We start from the raw sequence: 18278 nt of genomic DNA on the forward strand, positions 1-18278 counted from the left end.
TCAGTTTGACCTGACAGTTTACCATGAAATTGGGGTGGGAATTTGGAATTGGTGTCTGCCATAAGTGTTTAACTCTGCACATCCATTCATTTGGTAATAGAGAAAGGAGGAAGTTTTTTGGCTAACAGCATATATGTGGAAGAAAAGTCTCACAAATAAATGTTTCACTGGTCTTCTTGGAAAGAGGCTGGAGGACTGGAGTCAATGGGGTGAGGAGGATGGAGAAGTAGAGGAGATGACAGAAGGGCCAGCTTTTGGGCAGACGTGATCAGTGATGATGAGAAAGGGAGGAAGTGTGAGGAGGATGCTGGGCAGCTGGGAGAGAAGCATGTGTGGCAGCAAGGGGGAAAGTTTACAGTAAAGAATACGGTTGCCAAATAGGGTGGGATGGTGAAATTTGAAAACTGAATGGGAGAAGCAAAAGGCAAGACAAGGGAGGAGATCTGGGGTCAGAAGTCAGGAGATGAGTGAGAGAAGCATGGTAATGAAAAGAAATGAGAATGGGATCAGAAAGAGGTTAGCCAATTACTGAGGATGGTAAATGATCCAAAAGAGTGGGCAGGCAACATATCTATTAACAATGAGAAGACAATTAAAGAAATGAACAGACAAAAAGGCTTCCAAGTAGTTTCAGTGAGAGATTGGTGTACTGGAAACTATGCAGATGAGTAAAGTTGTGGCACAAGTTACAAGGAACTGAGGATATGATGGCAGTGATATTGTTGAGGGAATATGTGAGTGCATTCCTTCTGGATGCACTGCTTCTGGCAGCTGTGATAACTCTGTGGGGACTACGTGTTAGATGTCTTTAGAAGAAGAGTTTTGTTCCTTACTGCATGGAGTGGTCACTCCGGTCATCGGTGATGGCAGACTCAGTCTGGTCTTCTAGAGCCTGTTTCTGTGGGGTTGCAGTGTGAGAGTCCCTGGAGACTATTTATAGCTCACCTGAGTAAGTGGAGATTTGGTCCTTGTCTCATGGAGAAGTGACTCCCGTTGCTAGTGGCAACATCTGCAATCTGGAATCATTTTGTGCTTTACTTCTTGGGTTTGAAGTATATATACAAGAGTGCAGTGAGGATTTAAACTGCAGAGTTCTCTCAAAAGTGACTCAAATAAATTGGTTAGTCTCTAAGGTGCCACAAGTACTCCTTTTCTTTTTGCGAATACAGACTAACACGGCTGCTACTCTGAAACCTGTCTTTAAAAATGGTACAGTGGGGTTCCTTGTTTATTATCTATCAAGTGATCCCAACCAGGAGTGCTCAGTGTACAAGTAAAAAAACATATTTATTTTAACTACCAGCCTGGGCTCTCAGTGTCAAGCTGGGTTCCATGCACTTCATCACCTTATTAATGGATCTGTAGTCCAAATATTTCCTCTCATGACACCCCTACAATCCCATTGTCTTTAAATTATGACTTCTGTCTTCTAGGGACTTGCACAGGTATAACTGATTTGAACTTAGTATTAACGTTTCTGTTGATGATGCACAAGATGGACTAGGATCCAGCTCCTTTTCTCTCCGGTGTGCTGGCTGTTCAGGAATAAAAAGCAGTTCAAATCTTATTTTCGTCACTGAAGTTGGCAGATGTGACTGTGGATACACAAAATAGATCTGTTACATAAGAAGGTGCCATTTTTACACAGTTACCTTTTCAGAGAAGTGCCATGCTTTAAAACTTGATTGTGAGGGCAACCTGCAGTTTTGCTTAGTACAGATGATACTTAAATCAGATCAGGTGGCTGACATAAAACATATTTATTTGATGGAAAGTTGTTGGTTGTGACCCAAAATAACATGGCACTCATGCTGAAAGGCAAAATAATTAATAATTATCCAGCTACTTAAGGCACTGCACCCTGTCAAAAGAATGTGAAGCATGCAGATTAGCACTGTATTGTCACATAGTCATCTGAATCATGGCAATGACTAGGTCAGTTTCTCTTTGCATTTTGAACCCATCAGAGTGAGAAACTTGGAGCATGGGCCTATGCAGATCAGAGGTGAAGAAAAGTTTCACAAGAACTCTTGCAATCTGAAACCAGTGTAGTCTGCATAGCCTTACAAAAGACAGGTCCTGATACATCACTGTGTTACTCCAATTTCATACTGGTGTAACTCAATTGAATTTCTGTTTAATGCAGTAGCGAATCAAACCCCATTAGGGGACGCTCCGAGGGGAGAGAAATAAGTATGTTACAGCAGCAAATGGGGGGGCGGGGTGTGTGCTTTAAGTGCAGTTGAACTTACCTGACAGACAGACAGCTGAGCCTGCGGTCTGCACTTGAAGGGCTCCAGATTTCACAGAATCAACATTTTATGTATTTTACTCTTCTATTTTAATCATATTTTAAATAAGAAGCACACATCCTAGCACGCTCTCTCTCTCTCTCTCTCTCTCTCTCTCTCTCTTGTTTTTAAAAGATCTTGAAATATAGAAGAGAAGAATAATACTTTTCTGTCATAAGTATTGTGTTTGGCAGGCTATTTTACTTTGGTATTTACCCTTTTCTCTTGATATAGCAGAAATGTTTCCCACGTTTCATTTTATTTTTCACATAAGACACTCTCCATATTTTCATAAGTGGTGACTTATTGGGATCTGTGTATGGAATATCTGACAGTACCAAGCAGTCAGGGTATGTTGACTAAATGTCATTAGGATAAGGACAATCATAATGGTAGTTGTCAGTGTAGGATAATATCCCAGAATTTCTGGGTTCATGAGGGACTCCAAAATACATGGGCCTGAGCCTGGAGTCATCAGTTAACAAAACACTCCTAGGACCTACTTGTGCAACTCTTACATGAGCACTTATGCATGTGAGTAGTCCCATTGACTTTGGTGAAAATAAATGTGTAAGTAAGCATTGCACAATTAGGTTCATAGACATTAATGGGACTTTTGCGTGAGGTACAACTGCATGAAGTATGACTGTATGATCAGGCCCTGCGTTTGTAACCTCATTTTTTCGCAATTCTGGCAGTAGTAATTATCGTGATTACTCCATGCTTCCTGTTTATGAGATAGTAAGCCATGTCCAAAATAAATACAGAGACTGAAAGCTGAGGTGTTTGTAACCAATGAACTCAGAGGCTTTTGGAGTCCAAATTTATTAGCCTATGATAGGGTTATTGTTGAGTTAACGGAAGACTGAAAAGTTGTTGGTTATTGATAAAGAGAAGAACGATTGTTTGTGGTTAGAGCATTAGTCTTGGACTTTAGAGACCTGCATTCAATAAACTGCTCCACCATAGACTTCCTATGTGTCCACGGGCAAGTCACTTAGCAACTCTATGCCTCAGTTCCCTATCTGTAAAAAGTACTAGTCAGTAAATACTTCCTGAGTAACTAGTACTTCCTTACCTCAAGTAATTTAGTTGAAAAATGTGGCAAAATTATTAACCCTGTACATTTTTTGCCCAATATTATTTGACCAGCTCACCTCAACTTTCTTATCCATCAACAAATCAGTGCCAATATTGAACAATGATGATGACAGAACACAGCCGTGCCAAACTCCTGTGGCGATAGAAAACCATGTCGTGTGTCTACCATTGACTCGAACGCAGCTTTCCATTCTATCTACCTTCCAGGGATGCTGAGTCACCTCATCAGATCCCATGAACTTGCATGATGCTCTGAATCAAAGGCCTGATGGAAATCTGAAAAGTGCTGCATGGGGTTTATTAAACTCATCCATCTTCTCAGAAGCTGTCTCAAGGTACAGATCTGGTTAACAGTGGAACAACCTGGTCTAAAGCCGCCCTGAGTATCCCAGCCTTTGCTACCATGTGCAATATTGGCATTGAATGGCTGATGGATAAGCTTGAGGAAGGAGCTAACAGTGGCATCATGGGCTGAATGTTGTTCTGCTTTGAGATCTCAAATATGCCAATGATGTTGTCTTGTAGGCTCAGTTTGGTGAATCGCTGCAGATGATGGCTGAATTAGTTAGGCAAAGAGCAGCGCGCATTGGTCTGGTTAATAAGCTGGATAAAAAGAAGTCACTGGTCATTACCATCAAGCAGCCTCCAGTTCTAGATTACAACCAGTTCAGTATTAACTTGTCCAGGCATGACACTGCACAGGTGGCAATTGTCAAATATTTAAGCAATGTCACAATCAGTGCTTGGAGGATGCTCGAAAATGTGGCTACTTGAATAGCAGAAGCTGCTGCCATCTTTCAGCCCCTTTAGAGGTCTCTGTGGGGATGCCATGTCATTAAACTTGCCAGCGAGCTGTGGATTTATAGAACCACAGTTATACTAACTGCAGTGTATGGCAGTGAAACATGGGCACTGAAGAAGGCTGGAGAACAATGGATTCATGTTTTTGATTCTTGTTATCTTCATCAACTGCTCCATATCAAGTGGAAGGACAAGACTGGAAATGAGGATATTTGAAGCCTAACCCAGCAATTGCCTCCAACAGCAATGAATCAGTTTTGTTGGCTTTCTTGGTATAGAAATATTATTTGAATGGAAGACCAAAAAATACAGAAGCATATGTACCAAGGAATGCTGCTACATGGCAAATGATCACATAGATGTCAAAACTTCCATGGCACCACAAGATCGCCAGTGAAGGACATAAATAGAATATACAGCCAGACACCACCTACAGCACTTTGCCAGAGATGGATCTGGGAGGTGCTCAGTTTGCACAGAGGCCATTTGATCTTTGTTGAGCTCTGCAAGCAGAAAGTGATCTTGCCTTACCCCTTTTCATTTGCAGTTGTGAAAAAGGTGGTGTTTTGTCAAACAAGTCTGACTTTTTAAATTGTTTTCTGGCTCCAGTTATCCCTAACTATGAGTAGCTCGTTTCCCTTTACTATCTCACAGATGTATATGCTTATGTGAGTATTTCCTTGTATGCCTTTTTTTCAGAGTATTTTCCTCCATGTTTTCCACGTATGCATTAGAATAAGTATCATGTAAATCATAACATGAGTAAATAAATAGTGTCCTGAATGTTTGGTATTAGTAATACATTGTTCAGTGTTTCCCTAAGGCATTCATGTTTGTTGATGCACTAAATACTTTAATTTTTGGGATATACGATAAGCTATATGGTGTACTTTTAAATTTGGCAGTTTGAACCCTGCATTGCATAGACCACTATGTCATTTGAATAATTTTAATTTGAGTTTGTAATTTTGCTACAAAAAGACTGAAAGTGTTCTTTCTGTGGCCATGAAGGACCTTGGATATATATATATTTTTTCAGTTCAATTTTGCTGCACTGGAGTATGGATGGTAGGGTTTCTGGACCCCATGAAGGGTGTCTGTCTCCAGGCTGCCACAGAATCTTGCTCTCTATGGATAAATGTGCAGTGGAGTGGAGTTTGGGCACGCTGAGGAAATGTAGAGCTGATTCACCTGCTGGGGCAAAGGGATTGCTCTAAATTATGCATGTTTCCTAGCAACTGCTCTGCTGCCAGAGAATTGCTAGGGTGCATTGTGCTTCAACTCCGCCTCTTCATGCCTTCTTCCACATTCTGTGCGCAGGAGAGGGGTGGGTGGACTATGCTGCCTTTACATACCTATGCTATGGGTAGTCCAAGCTGTGTTCATATGACAACTGTCCTTCTTTGAAACGTCAGAGCGGCTCAAAGAGGAGAAACTGAGGCTAGGGTCTGTTTCATTACTTATATTGTGTTGATGTCCAAAGCTTATGAGGTTGGATCCCCATTGTGCTAGGCCCTGTACAAACAGGTAAGATTTGTTTCACAGATGTAGAGAGGGTATACAATTTAACATTTTTAGCTCGAGTAGATTTAAAAAAAAAATCTGTTAAATATACTGAGAAAATGATGGTAAAATACACAGGTTTTATTAGCACTTATTTTGGATGACCTAAGTATCAATAACTCACTTATGCCTTTTCTGCTCCTGAGTAATGTGGTTATTGAAAACTTAGGCCAATAAAGCCTTTGTACCATGCCATACCATCATGTGTCTCATTTCTCTATATTAGATGCGTGTCTATTGATGAATACACATCTTAATATATGTTTGTCTTGTTAATCATTCTTGTGCAGAGAGAAGTAACTTCTATCAACTTTCTCCATGTAAAAATAATAAGAATGAGAAATCTCCGGAAGGCTGACTTGTGTGAGTATTTCTACTGTTCCTAGCTGTTTTTCATAGCTCTTGAAAGCAACGAGAGTATATAATAAAAGTATAATTGTCATTGGGATGTACTCAGGCAACAAGAGCTCCCATAGCACACTGTTTACTGTCAGAGTACAAGTACCCATAAGGGTGTCCAAGTATAACTAGGATTTTAAAAAGCATAAGGTACCTGACACACTACAGTCTACATGGACTACCATACTTATAAACTGTAATGTCAGATTTCAATCCTAGATCCAGTTACCATCGTCCGTATTTATTTTATGTGCTAGAAAACAGTACCTTGTGCTACAGGATACCCACAGAAACATCAGACTCCAGCATCTGAGAGCTAACTGGAGTCAAAAAGAGACAATCTTAGGGTAAATAATTCTAACATACAATAATTTTTCTAGGGTGAAAGGAAAAGGAATAATGTTTATTTTATGTCTGTGCTAGCGTATTTTGTTGCTGCAAACTTGCAAGAATTATTTTTTTGTGATGTTAAAATATATTTTATTCTTGTTAGTCTTATGGATTTATATTTGCAACAAGGAGGACAATAGATTACCCAAAACGGGTTAAAAGGGTGAAATGATTCAGTGGTTTTTAGGATTAAAAAAATCTCACTATGCCAGATTTTCTTTCAAAAAATATCAGGCCTCAATCCCAATCAGAAAGATGTGTATGAAAGAGTAAAGAACTGATTGACATACTTTTCATTTAGAAACCTGAGTAAACTCTAAACAATCTCAAAGGGGGGAACCAGATAATACAAATTTTAATGCAATTTCCTTTAACATCAAAGCTCAAAAATAAACGCAAAGAAAAACACACCCGAGTTCTTCATATAGAACATTTTCGAGACCAGTAACAAAAAAGAGAAAGCTACGTGCAGAAGATGTGGTAAAATGCAACATGCATGGAAAAGGTTCACCACCCACAAAGCTGAATAATATAAGAGTCAGGAAAAAGAACACTATATGCCACTGTGTGGACCTTAAAAATAGGTGGAAGTGATGCACAGTGAAGAAGAATCAGAGAAAGGAAGATGTCCACAGCAGAGGTAATTAAAGAACAGTGACTATTTGATCACAGCACTAGAGATAATAGCATAGAGGAAACCTTCACAATAGAAGTGAAAAGAAAAGGAGTACTTGTGGCACCTTAAAGACTAACCAATTTATTTGAGCATGAGCTTTCGTGAGCTACAGCTCACTTCATCGGATGCATACCGTGGAAACTGCAGTAGACATTATATACACACAGAGACCATGAAACAATACCTCCTCCCACCCCACTGTCCTGCTGGTAATAGCTTATCTAAAGTGATCATCAAGTTGGGCCATTTCCAGCACGCAAAGTGGTGGGATTAACCTGAAATCAATTTGAGATCGAGTTGAGATTTTTTGAACTAGAAATACAGATTTTAAAAAGGAAATTTTTTTTCCTTTGGAGCTGCTGGAAAAGCAGCTTGTTTTCTCTCTGCTTTGGAGCCAGAGCTGAGACAAAAGGGGAGTATCTTTGTGAATTGCAGGTTTTCTTTGCCTGGAGGCAGGGTACTTAACTCCTGCAGGGAAATTCACAGTCTTCCAACCCAGAGGTTTTTTTTTTTTTCCCCTAAAAGTAAATAGGGAGGGGGTGTTCTACCCATTTGCCTCGAGACAAAAGTGGCAGGGGGTTTTTTTTTAGGATTTTGATTTTTTTGTTTTACAAGGAGCACAGGTTTGAAAAGGAATTTTTTTTTCCCGTTGGGCTGCTGGTAAGCAGGTTTCCAAGTAGTTGGAGGTTTTTTGCTTTGATTTGGGCCCAGAGCAGAGACAAGGGAATTGTCTTTTTCTGTAGGCTGACAATCACTATCAGAGAATAGGTATTCTATTCCAGCACAGCAAAATTTTACAGCCAAGTTTTGTTTATTTCTAAACCTTGGGTGTAAAGTTAGTTAAAACAGAGAGGTTAGAATGACAAAATCCACGGCTCGACACAAGCTCTGGAAATGGCCCAACTTGATGATCACTTTAGATAAGCTATTACCAGCAGGACAGTGGGGTGGGAGGGGGTATTGTTTCATGGTCTCTGTGTGTATATAATGTCTACTGCAGTTTCCATGGTATGCATCCAATGAAGTGAGCTGTAGCTCATGAAAGCTCATGCTCAAATAAATTGGTTAGTCTCTAAGGTGCCACAAGTACTCCTTTTCTTTTTGCAAAGACAGACTAACATGGCTGTTACTCTGAAACCTGTCACAATAGAAGTGGTAACGGAGTTCTACCTTTGTCTGATCATGGCAGTCCTGGGATTGGGAATGCAGATCCATCTTCTCCTCTAATACATCTTAGTGAGAAGTAGCTTTCTGAAGATTGTGATAATAGATCAGTGATGGATTTAGATGCAAATTAAAGACTGATAGCCTTAGAAAGCAGGGAACTTGTAGTAAGTGGAAAATAAAGTTAGCTCACTGTGTGGATACTAATTTGACTCTCCCAGCAAAGAATTTGGTCCCCCTCTGGGTTTAAAAATATCCTGCTAATGGGAGAGCTTGCAGATGGCTGATGCTCAAGTCAGGAGGTGTGAGCTGCTTTTCCTCAGAGCAGGTTTTGTATGGCCCAAGTCCCAGGCTGCAATGAAACCTATTGAAATGCCATTGGTAAATGTGACAATGCAAAAGATAATGATCTGTGTGGTCACTTTGTTCCTGAATTTCTGAGTAGTGCATCAGGTTCTTCAGAGAATCCTGAGCTACAGAATGTGGAAAGGTAGAGAAAGAAAGAAGTAAAATAAAGAAAAGAAGAAAAAGGAAAATGCCAGATATAAAAACAAAGGGAAGAAAAAGGGAGAGCCCAAAATCAAAGAGAGAGAAAGCGAGAAAAAAAAACATTGTTAGAGAGCCTGCTGAATATGACTCAGAATAATCTTGTTGGTAGACTGGGAGGTTCAGGTCGTTTACCATGTTCTCCTGTTAAAATTTATATTCAGCCTTATTGATATTAATATGTGTTATAAATTAAGATTATAAACAAGTCTAAATAATCCTGGTTTGGGAAGAATGTTTTTGGATCTGGCATGTGCTAGAAGGCACTCAGTTAATTCGAGCGTAATTAATACACCCAGAAGTAGGGCTGACTAGCTTGGTCACTTCCTGATTATTGCTAACCTTTGCTGCAATCACATGTGACTGTGCTTTCTGCTCCTACCTGACCCACAGTATGACACTGGTAAAGTAGTATGCAGGGTGTTGTAGCTGTGTGGGGCCCAGCATGTTACAGAGACAAGGTTGGTGAGGTCATATCTTTTATTGCAGGGGTTCTGAACCTTTTTCTTTCTGAGGCCCGCCCAACATGCTATAAAAACTCCACCGCCCAGCTGTGCCACAACAATTGATTTTCTGCATATAAAACCCAGGGCTGGCATTAGTGGGCAGCAAGCAGGGCAATTGCCCAGGGGCCCCCGTGAAGCTAAGATCCAAAGGATCCTGACGCAGGGAAGAAAGGTAAGCAGCAGGATACGGACCCTGGACTTCAGGAAAGCAGACTTCGACTCCCTCAGGGAACGGATGGCCAGGATCCTCTGGGGGACTTACTTGAAGGGGAAAGGAGTCCAGGAGAGCTGGCTGTATTTCAAGGAATCCCTGTTGAGGTTACAGGGACAAACCATCCCGATGAGTCGAAAGAATAGTAAATATGGCAGGCGACCAGCTTGGCTTAATGGTGAAATCCTAGCGGATCTTAAACATAAAAAAGAAGCTTACAAGAAGTGGAAGGTTGGACATATGACCAGGGAAGAGTATAAAAATATTGCTCGGGCATGTAGGAATGATATCAGGAGGGCCAAATCGCACCTGGAGCTGCAGCTAGCCAGAGATGTCAAGAGTAACAAGAAGGGTTTCTTCAGGTATGTTGGCAACAAGAAGAAAGCCAAGGAATGTGTGGGCCCCTTACTGAATGAGGGAGGCAACCTAGTGACAGAGGATGTGGAAAAAGCTAATGTACTCAATGCTTTTCTTGCCTCTGTTTTCACTAACAAGGTCAGCTCCCAGACTGCTGCGCTGGGCATCACAAAATGGGGAAGAGATGGCCAGCCGTCTGTGGAGATAGAGGTGGTTAGGGACTATTTAGAAAAGCTGGACGTGCACAAGTCCATGGGGCTGGACGAGTTGCATCCGAGAGTGCTGAAGGAATTGGTGACTGTGATTGCAGAGCCATTGGCCATTATCTTTGAAAACTCGTGGCGAACCGGGGAAGTCCCGGATGACTGGAAAAAGGCTAATGTAGTGCCAATCTTTAAAAAAGGGAAGGAGGAGGATCCTGGGAACTACAGGCCAGTCAGCCTCACCTCAGTCCCTGGAAAAATCATGGAGCAGGTCCTCAAAGAATCAATCCTGAAGCACTTGCATGAGAGGAAAGTGATCAGGAACAGCCAGCATGGATTCACCAAGGGAAGGTCATGCCTGACTAATCTAATCGCCTTTTATGATGAGATTACTGGTTCTGTGGATGAAGGGAAAGCAGTGGATGTATTGTTTCTTGACTTTAGCAAAGCTTTTGACACGGTCTCCCACAGTATTCTTGTCAGCAAGTTAAGGAAGTATGGGCTGGATGAATGCACTATAAGGTGGGTAGAAAGCTGGCTAGATTGTCGGGCTCAACGGGTAGTGATCAATGGCTCCATGTCTAGTTGGCAGCCGGTATCAAGTGGAGTGCCCCAAGGGTCGGTCCTGGGGCCGGTTTTGTTCAATATCTTCATAAATGATCTGGAGGATGGTGTGGATTGCACTCTCAGCAAATTTGCAGATGATACTAAACTGGGAGGAGTGGTAGATACGCTGGAGGGGAGGGATAGGATACAGAAGGACCTAGACAAATTGGAGGATTGGGCCAAAAGAAATCTGATGAGGTTCAATAAGGATAAGTGCAGCGTCCTGCACTTAGGACGGAAGAACCCAATGCACAGCTACAGACTAGGGACTGAATGGCTAGGCAGCAGTTCTGCGGAAAAGGACCTAGGGGTGACAGTGGACGAGAAGCTGGATATGAGTCAGCAGTGTGCCCTTGTTGCCAAGAAGGCCAATGGCATTTTGGGATGTATAAGTAGGGGCATAGCGAGCAGATCGAGGGACGTGATCGTTCCCCTCTATTCGACATTGGTGAGGCCTCATCTGGAGTACTGTGTCCAGTTTTGGGCCCCACACTTCAAGAAGGATGTGGATAAATTGGAGAGAGTCCAGCGAAGGGCAACAAAAATGATTAGGGGTCTGGAACACATGAGTTATGAGGAGAGGCTGAGGGAGCTGGGATTGTTTAGCCTGCAGAAGAGAAGAATGAGGGGGGATTTGATAGCTGCTTTCAACTACCTGAAAGGGGGTTCCAAAGAGGATGGCTCTAGACTGTTCTCAATGGTAGCAGATGACAGAACGAGGAGTAATGGTCTCAAGTTGCAGTGGGGGAGGTTTAGATGGGATATTAGGAAAAACTTTTTCACTAAGAGGGTGGTGAAACACTGGAATGCGTTACCTAGGGAGGTGGTAGAATCTCCTTCCTTAGAGGTTTTTAAGGTCAGGCTTGACAAAGCCCTGGCTGGGATGATTTAACTGGGAATTGGTCCTGCTTCGAGCAGGGGGTTGGACTAGATGACCTTCTGGGGTCCCTTCCAACCCTGATATTCTATGATTCTATGATTCATCCCTGAGTGGCAGGGCTCAGGGACCTGGGCTTCAGCCCCATGTGGCAAGGCTTCAGATTTCTGCCCTGGTCCCCAGCGAGTCTAACGCTGGCCCTATTTGGCAGCCCCCCTGAAACCTGCTCGTGGCCCCCAGGTTGAGAACCACTGTTTCACTGGACCAATTTTTGTTGGTAAAAGACAAGTTTTCAAAATTACACAGAGCTCTTTTTCAGGTCTGGAAAATATACTGAGAATGTTGCAGCTAAATACAAGGTGGAACAGATTGTTTAGCAAGAGTAGTTAAAACAACCACTCGACACTAAAAAGTCATGGACTTAAGCCATAAATCCAGTGTCTCTGTTGTAATGATCTACAAAACCACTATGACTGCAGAGGTGTTAATTAGCCACTTCACATTGAATGGTCCCTTGAAATATGTGTTAACTACTTATGCTAAACAATCTGTTTCATCTTTTATTTAGCTGTGTACATTTCTCAGACCTGAAGAAGAGCTCAGTGTAATCTCAAAAGCTTGTCTCTTTCACTCACAGTTGGTCCAATAAAAGATATCACCTTATCCACCTTGCCTCATTTAGGGTGACCAGATGTCCCGATTTTATAGGGACAGTCCCAATTTTGGGGGCTTTTTCTTGTATAGCAGGGGTGGGCAAACTTTTTGACCTGAGGGCCATATCTGGGTGGGGAAGTTGTATGCAGGGCCATGAATGTAGGGCTGGGGCAGGGGTGTGGGAGGGAGTGCGGCATGTGATGTGCAGGAAGGGGCTCAGGTCAAGGAGTTGGGGCAGAGGAGGGATGTGGGGTGTACAAGGGGGCTCAGGGAAGGGGGTTGGGGTGCAGGAGGGGGTGCAGAGTGTGGGAGGGGGCTCAGGGCAGTGGTGCAGGGAGGGGTGCAGAGTGTGGGGGGGGCTCAGGGCAGGGGGTTGGGGTGCAGCAGAGGACTCAAGGCAGAGGGTTGGGGTGCAGGAGCGAGTGGGGGGTGTGGCGGGGGTTGGGGTGCAGGCAGGGGGCTCGGCAGGGAGTTGGGGAGCGGGGTGCAGGAGGTGTTTGGGTTCTGGCCCGGCGCCACTTACCTGGAGCATCTCTGGGGTGGCAGCAGCGCACGCTAGGGTCAGGGCAGGCTCCCTGCCTGCCGGCACCGCTCTGGGAAGCGGCCGGCACCACATCCCTGCAGCCCCTAGGGGTGGGGGCAGAGGGCTCCGCGCTCTGCACTTGCCTGTGGGTACCTCCCCCAAAGCTCCCCCTGTCCGCGGATCCCCATTCCTGGGGAATGGGAGCTTTGGGGGAGGTACTCACAGGCAAGAGCAGCGCGGAGCACTCTGCCCCCCCTTCCCAGGGGCCTCAGGGACGTGGTACTGGCCGCTTCCTGGAGCGGGGCCCACTGCGCCATGGGGGTGGCAATCCTGTGGCCAGTTCCAAAGCCCTGAGGGGCCGGGGCCGGATCCCTGTTTCTAGGTAGCTATTACCCCCCCACCCCTGTCCTGATTTTTCACACTTGCCCTCTGGTCACCCTAGCCTCATTGGTAATGTAACTGTCAAACCACTGTCAGGCACGTCTTATTCTCAGGTTTTAAAGGTGGAATAATCTAAAGTTTTAGCATCTTGTAAAGGACAAAGAAGGGAAATACCCTGAGCTTGGGCACAAAAAGAATTATATGTAATACCAGCAACAAAGTGTTACAAGATGAGAGCATGATGCAGGGGTTAACCCTGTGTTCACTAGCTTGGCCTCTTCTGACTTGTGTGGTCTTGTGCGGAGATCAAGATGAGTGATTATTAAGTGTTGTTAAGGTGAGAGAGTGATAACAGTGGTGCTGGAACACTTTTAATAGTGGGGGGTGAGCCCCCTTGCCCCTGTCTGCCTCCCCCCTGACCCCGAGCTGGGGCCAGGAGCAGGCCGTGTCTCCCAGAGGGGGCGACTCAGACAGGTGTAAGGGGGCTGAGGCGGGGCCAAGAGCAGAGTTCCAGGTGCAGGACTGGCAGCTGGGACCCCGTGTGTGTGTGTATACATGGCAGCGGGGACCCTGCATAAAATCTGGGGGTGCTGCAGTACTCCCTGCACCCTTAGTTCCCACACCTGAGTGATAATTACGTTATATGTTACTCTAGAGGATTCATAGATTATAAGGCCAAAAGGGACCACTGTGATGGTATCTTTACAGATTGGTTAATTATTGACCTTTAGTTTCTATTCGCTGAAGATACCTTGCAGGATTCTCCCACACCCCTCCTAGAGTTTAAACGAGTTTTCATTGCAGGTGATTCTGTTCAGATCTGTGCAGAAGTGATGGTAGGAGGGAAGTGTGGTTTGCATATAGTGGTTTTGGTGGTGAGTACAGCTGGTCAGGAAATGCATTTTATTTCCCACAAAACTTTTTGAAAAATAGTTCCATTTTTGTCAAAATTTATCACTCAATTTTGTTTTTGCTGCAAAATTGACAATTTTCTTGTTTTTTAACAAATGAAAACCAAGCATTTTTGGTTTTAGTTTGTTGAAAATTTCCATTTTTTATCTAAAACAATTTTTGGTGAAAAATTTTCAGTCAGGTCTGGTGCTGAGTTTGGGGAAGGGAGTGCGGGAAGGCTCGCATCCCCACTAGTGCAGAGTTAGCCATGTGATATGTGTTGTCAGTGGTATATGATGGTTGTTCCAGTGGTGGAGTCTGTCTGTCTGTCTCTCTCTCTGGGAGGAGGAGGAGTAGAAAATATATACTGTTAGATCCCTTCACTTTTCATTCCCTTGCTTTTATAGTTTTGTGTAAGGTATGTTATGTGCAAAGCAACTTTAACACACACACAGTTTAGTGGTTTGCGTAAATATGAATGTATGTGTATGTGGAGGTGTTTGCACATAATTATTTTTCTGATTAAAAATGTTTTAAAAAAAAAGCTAGTTAGATATATAGAAGCAGGAAAAGGGCCTAGAGGTGTGTTTAGTGGATTGTAAAACGGTTGGGGGACCTATCTTATAGCACCTGCCTCTTACCAGACCAGACTTTGCTCTTGTTGAGTCAGCTCACTCCCTGGGTTAACTCTGTCTGAGCTCTCTGAAGGAATCTAGGGAAGCAGTTTCCAGCAGGGTTAGCTATTTTATTTAAGCCTACTTAACAAAGAAATCAAAACCTTGCAGACTCTTCCCTCAAAATTCTGTGCAGGCCGAGTAGTCCCTCCCTCAATTCTCCCTCTCATGCCAGCAACTTCAGTAACCAATATTTCCTGGCTCTTACCTCAGAGCCTCAGCAATGAAGGCCACACACTCCCTTCTGTCCATTTGATTTCTGGAGCAATACCTCTCTGTAGTGCATATCTCGAGTAGCAGTCCATTGGGAGATGGCTCCTGGTCTCTCAGCTTTCTGGAAGGTGTTGCAGTCCACCCTCTATTTCTTGCTGTCCTCTTTTATAAGGGTCAGCTAATTAAGTTCCAGATCTTTTTCAGGTGCAGTAGGTGGGCCTAATCAGCCAGCCAGCTGCAGGCCGCTGACCCCAGAGGAATGGTATCCCTTATGCCTTCACAAGGATGTTTCTCTTTTTTGGGGATATACTGCTTTATTGTGCTATCTGTTCCTCTTTCTGGGCTGCATGTCTCAGAAAGACTTGGGAAGAAATCAACTACTATACTCTCTCTCTTTACACGTCAACAAAGTTTTAAATGAGTCTGATGCACTAATTCCTTCAGTGATACTGCACATGGGGTAGACTCTTCACTTATAATTTACCTCCTTTTATACAGTAAGCCAGTCTGATTGCTATGTGGAACTGTGGCTGCCGACTGCCTCAACTCAAAGGGTCCGGACCAAAACAATCAAAAACTGTAAAAATCCAATCTGGAATGAAACCTTCTCCTACAGGATTGACAGTCGTGTTAAGGTATGATCCACGAGAGTTCCCCATTCCTGTCAGGGATCTGAACCTCTCCAAATAGGTCCTGCAGATCTAAACTGAGCCAGAATTTCTTTAGACTTCACCCTACAATTAATACCCACTCATTTACTAGAACTCTTTGAAGGACCCTTAACGGGATGTGTGCATATCTCACCTGTCCTGTGCCCATTAATTCATCTCCCCAAGGACATATTCTAACATTCCCAACTCCTGGACAGTTTCAAGGTGCAGCCATTTTATTTTCCAGTCAACCTATCTGAAAAATGCTTCCTCCTCCTTCCCCCAGAAAACTACCTGCATCTGAGGTCTAGGACAGGCAAAATTCAATCCTGGGCCAGTGACTGCTTTCCTAGCCATAACATTGTTATGAATATGTAAAGTCCTATATCTTTGAATTCTGCAGGATTAAATGTGAACATCCTACACCATTGGAAGGGAAAGTTTCTAAGTCTCCTACTGGGGCCCATAACTAACTTCTAGTCCTACAAGGTACCAAGATAATAGACTTAAAAACAGAGACATTTTAAAGCATGGAAATACTATTTTAGGTCATTTTTCAATGTTTTATTCTCACTCAGAACCCTATAGTTACATAGGCCCAGAATCAGACTCTAGAGAAATATACATATGGCCTGAGGGTACAATCCCTCCCCCCTTATTACTCAGTTTATTTCTTTAAAGCAGAATAAGCGTAACATGTCATCACCCATTCTGTCTTACTCTCTCATTTCTCCCAGTCCTTCTTTTACTACTTGCGCTATCTGCACAGCCTAAACATGCATAGCCTCAAGGATTTCCTACTAACAGGGTTCTTTGAAATTATATAATTTATAAAATCCTTTACTTCTGTTCCCAGAACATTCTGGAGCTGAAAGTCTGTGATGAAGACAGATTCAGCAAAGATGATGAACTCTGCACAGTTCTTTTTGACATAGCTAAACTTCAAGTTGGCTATAAAGTTCGTGTGAAGTTTGTGTTGAATCCCCAGGTGAGCAATGAAATCATAGAGAGAACTGAAGGAAGAGACACTTGTGTGGTTTTCCTTCTAAATATCTTCTTGTACTGTGTTTTATTGGTCCTTCCTGTGGATTGGATTGCCCCCCTCCATCTATCAATCTTTCTTAGATTGTTACAGGAAAAATCTGCTTGAAAATTTATTCCGCCATGATTATAATGAAGAGTTTGGACAGAATTTCAACATTCTTGACCAGTGGAAGTTGAGGGTGGTTTGATACAGTTGGTCAGGTTTGTTTTTTTCTAGGAAAAAATCTCTCCACTGACTTGCAAAGGTTGAACTTTGCAGAGATTATGAGCACCTGAAAGCACTATTCAGAATTACTCTGTTGTAACTTGTTTGCCATGAATTAGTTTGCTCAGACTTTCCAGACAATTTGGATTAAACTGGTATAAAAAACAGCTGATCATTTTTACGTGGGTAGTTCAGTGTTTAAACATGAGCAGCCTAAGTAGAATAGCCAAATACCACCTCTGGATGTTCACATTGGCACCAAGGCACCTACATGTTGATTCAAGCAATCCAGGGCATGATTTCAGCATACAGATTAGGTGCTTTGTTTTGGAAATTGGGCCCAGTATTTCAAAGAATTTTCCTATCTGATAATTTACAAAGTATATATAGCTGGGGAAAGACTATTCTGAAGAGCTGTACAACGTACTGAACACAGGTGATGAAATAGTGCTGGGGAAGCTTCCCGGCACTAATGAGGGAGAGCAGATGCCAGAATTCTTAGAAGAAGAAAAAAAGATTTTGATAGAAAGCTGAAAACAAAAAGGTGCCAGGGAGTGACAATATAATTGTAGAGCTGCTGCAAGTAGGTGAGGAACACATAGTAAAGATGATGCACCAACTATTCAACAAGATTCACAGACAAGACTGTGCTGGGAAAAGCATTCACCAAGATTTGCAGAAGAGAATGAAGAGCTATGTGGAATTGATGCTTGCAGGTGAACAGGTTGTGGATTTAGACTGGGACAGAGTACAATAAATCATCTCTTTGTAATAAGACAGGTATTGAAGAAATAGAATATTCTATGGGAACCAAACCTGTTACAACAACTTTATAAACTTCAAACTTGCATTTGCCAGAAAGGGTTATGGCAAGTCTTGGGAATGTCTGGCATCTCTGAAAAGTTGATCAAGGTGATAGAAAATGTCTGCAGCAGGGGTAGTCAATTATTTTTTGGCAAGGTCCAAATTTCTTGGTCAAGGTATAGTCAAGATCCAGACTCCAGAGAAAATAATAATTAAAAAAGATAATAAGTAAATACAAAGATTTTGGGGGCCCATTCAAAAGTGTCTAACAGTCAGGATTTGGCCTGTGGTCCTCCTATTGATTACCCTGGTCTACAGTATGTAGATGAGTGCAGTGAGAGTAGACAAGAAGCTGATAGAATGATTCAAGATGGCCATAGGAGTGAGACTTGTTATCACCAGATTTGTTCAACTTGATATGGAAGTAACAATGGCTGTACAACTGAGAGATGAAATGGGAGAAGTCATGTTATATCGGAGGACAGTGAATAATCTTAGAATCCCAGGTGATATTGACCTCATAGCATTGATCAAGGAGGATTTACAGA

At 42.9% G+C, this 18278-nt stretch overlaps 1 protein-coding gene across 1 annotated transcript in view; it reads left to right on the top strand.

Moving 5' to 3' along the window:
- Positions 1-18278, top strand: part of LOC140913609 (cytosolic phospholipase A2 epsilon-like) — an 88113-nt gene that overhangs the window by 42029 nt on the left and 27806 nt on the right. Inside the window, exons 7-10 of the mRNA XM_073350336.1 lie at positions 3918-4094; positions 6047-6119; positions 15526-15662; positions 16534-16665. Of these exons, the coding sequence (XP_073206437.1) occupies positions 3918-4094; positions 6047-6119; positions 15526-15662; positions 16534-16665 (519 nt within the window). The remainder of the gene's footprint in view (positions 1-3917; positions 4095-6046; positions 6120-15525; positions 15663-16533; positions 16666-18278) is intronic.

This window comes from Lepidochelys kempii, chromosome 6, assembly GCF_965140265.1.
Source record: "Lepidochelys kempii isolate rLepKem1 chromosome 6, rLepKem1.hap2, whole genome shotgun sequence".
Lineage (NCBI taxonomy): Eukaryota > Metazoa > Chordata > Testudines > Cheloniidae > Lepidochelys > Lepidochelys kempii.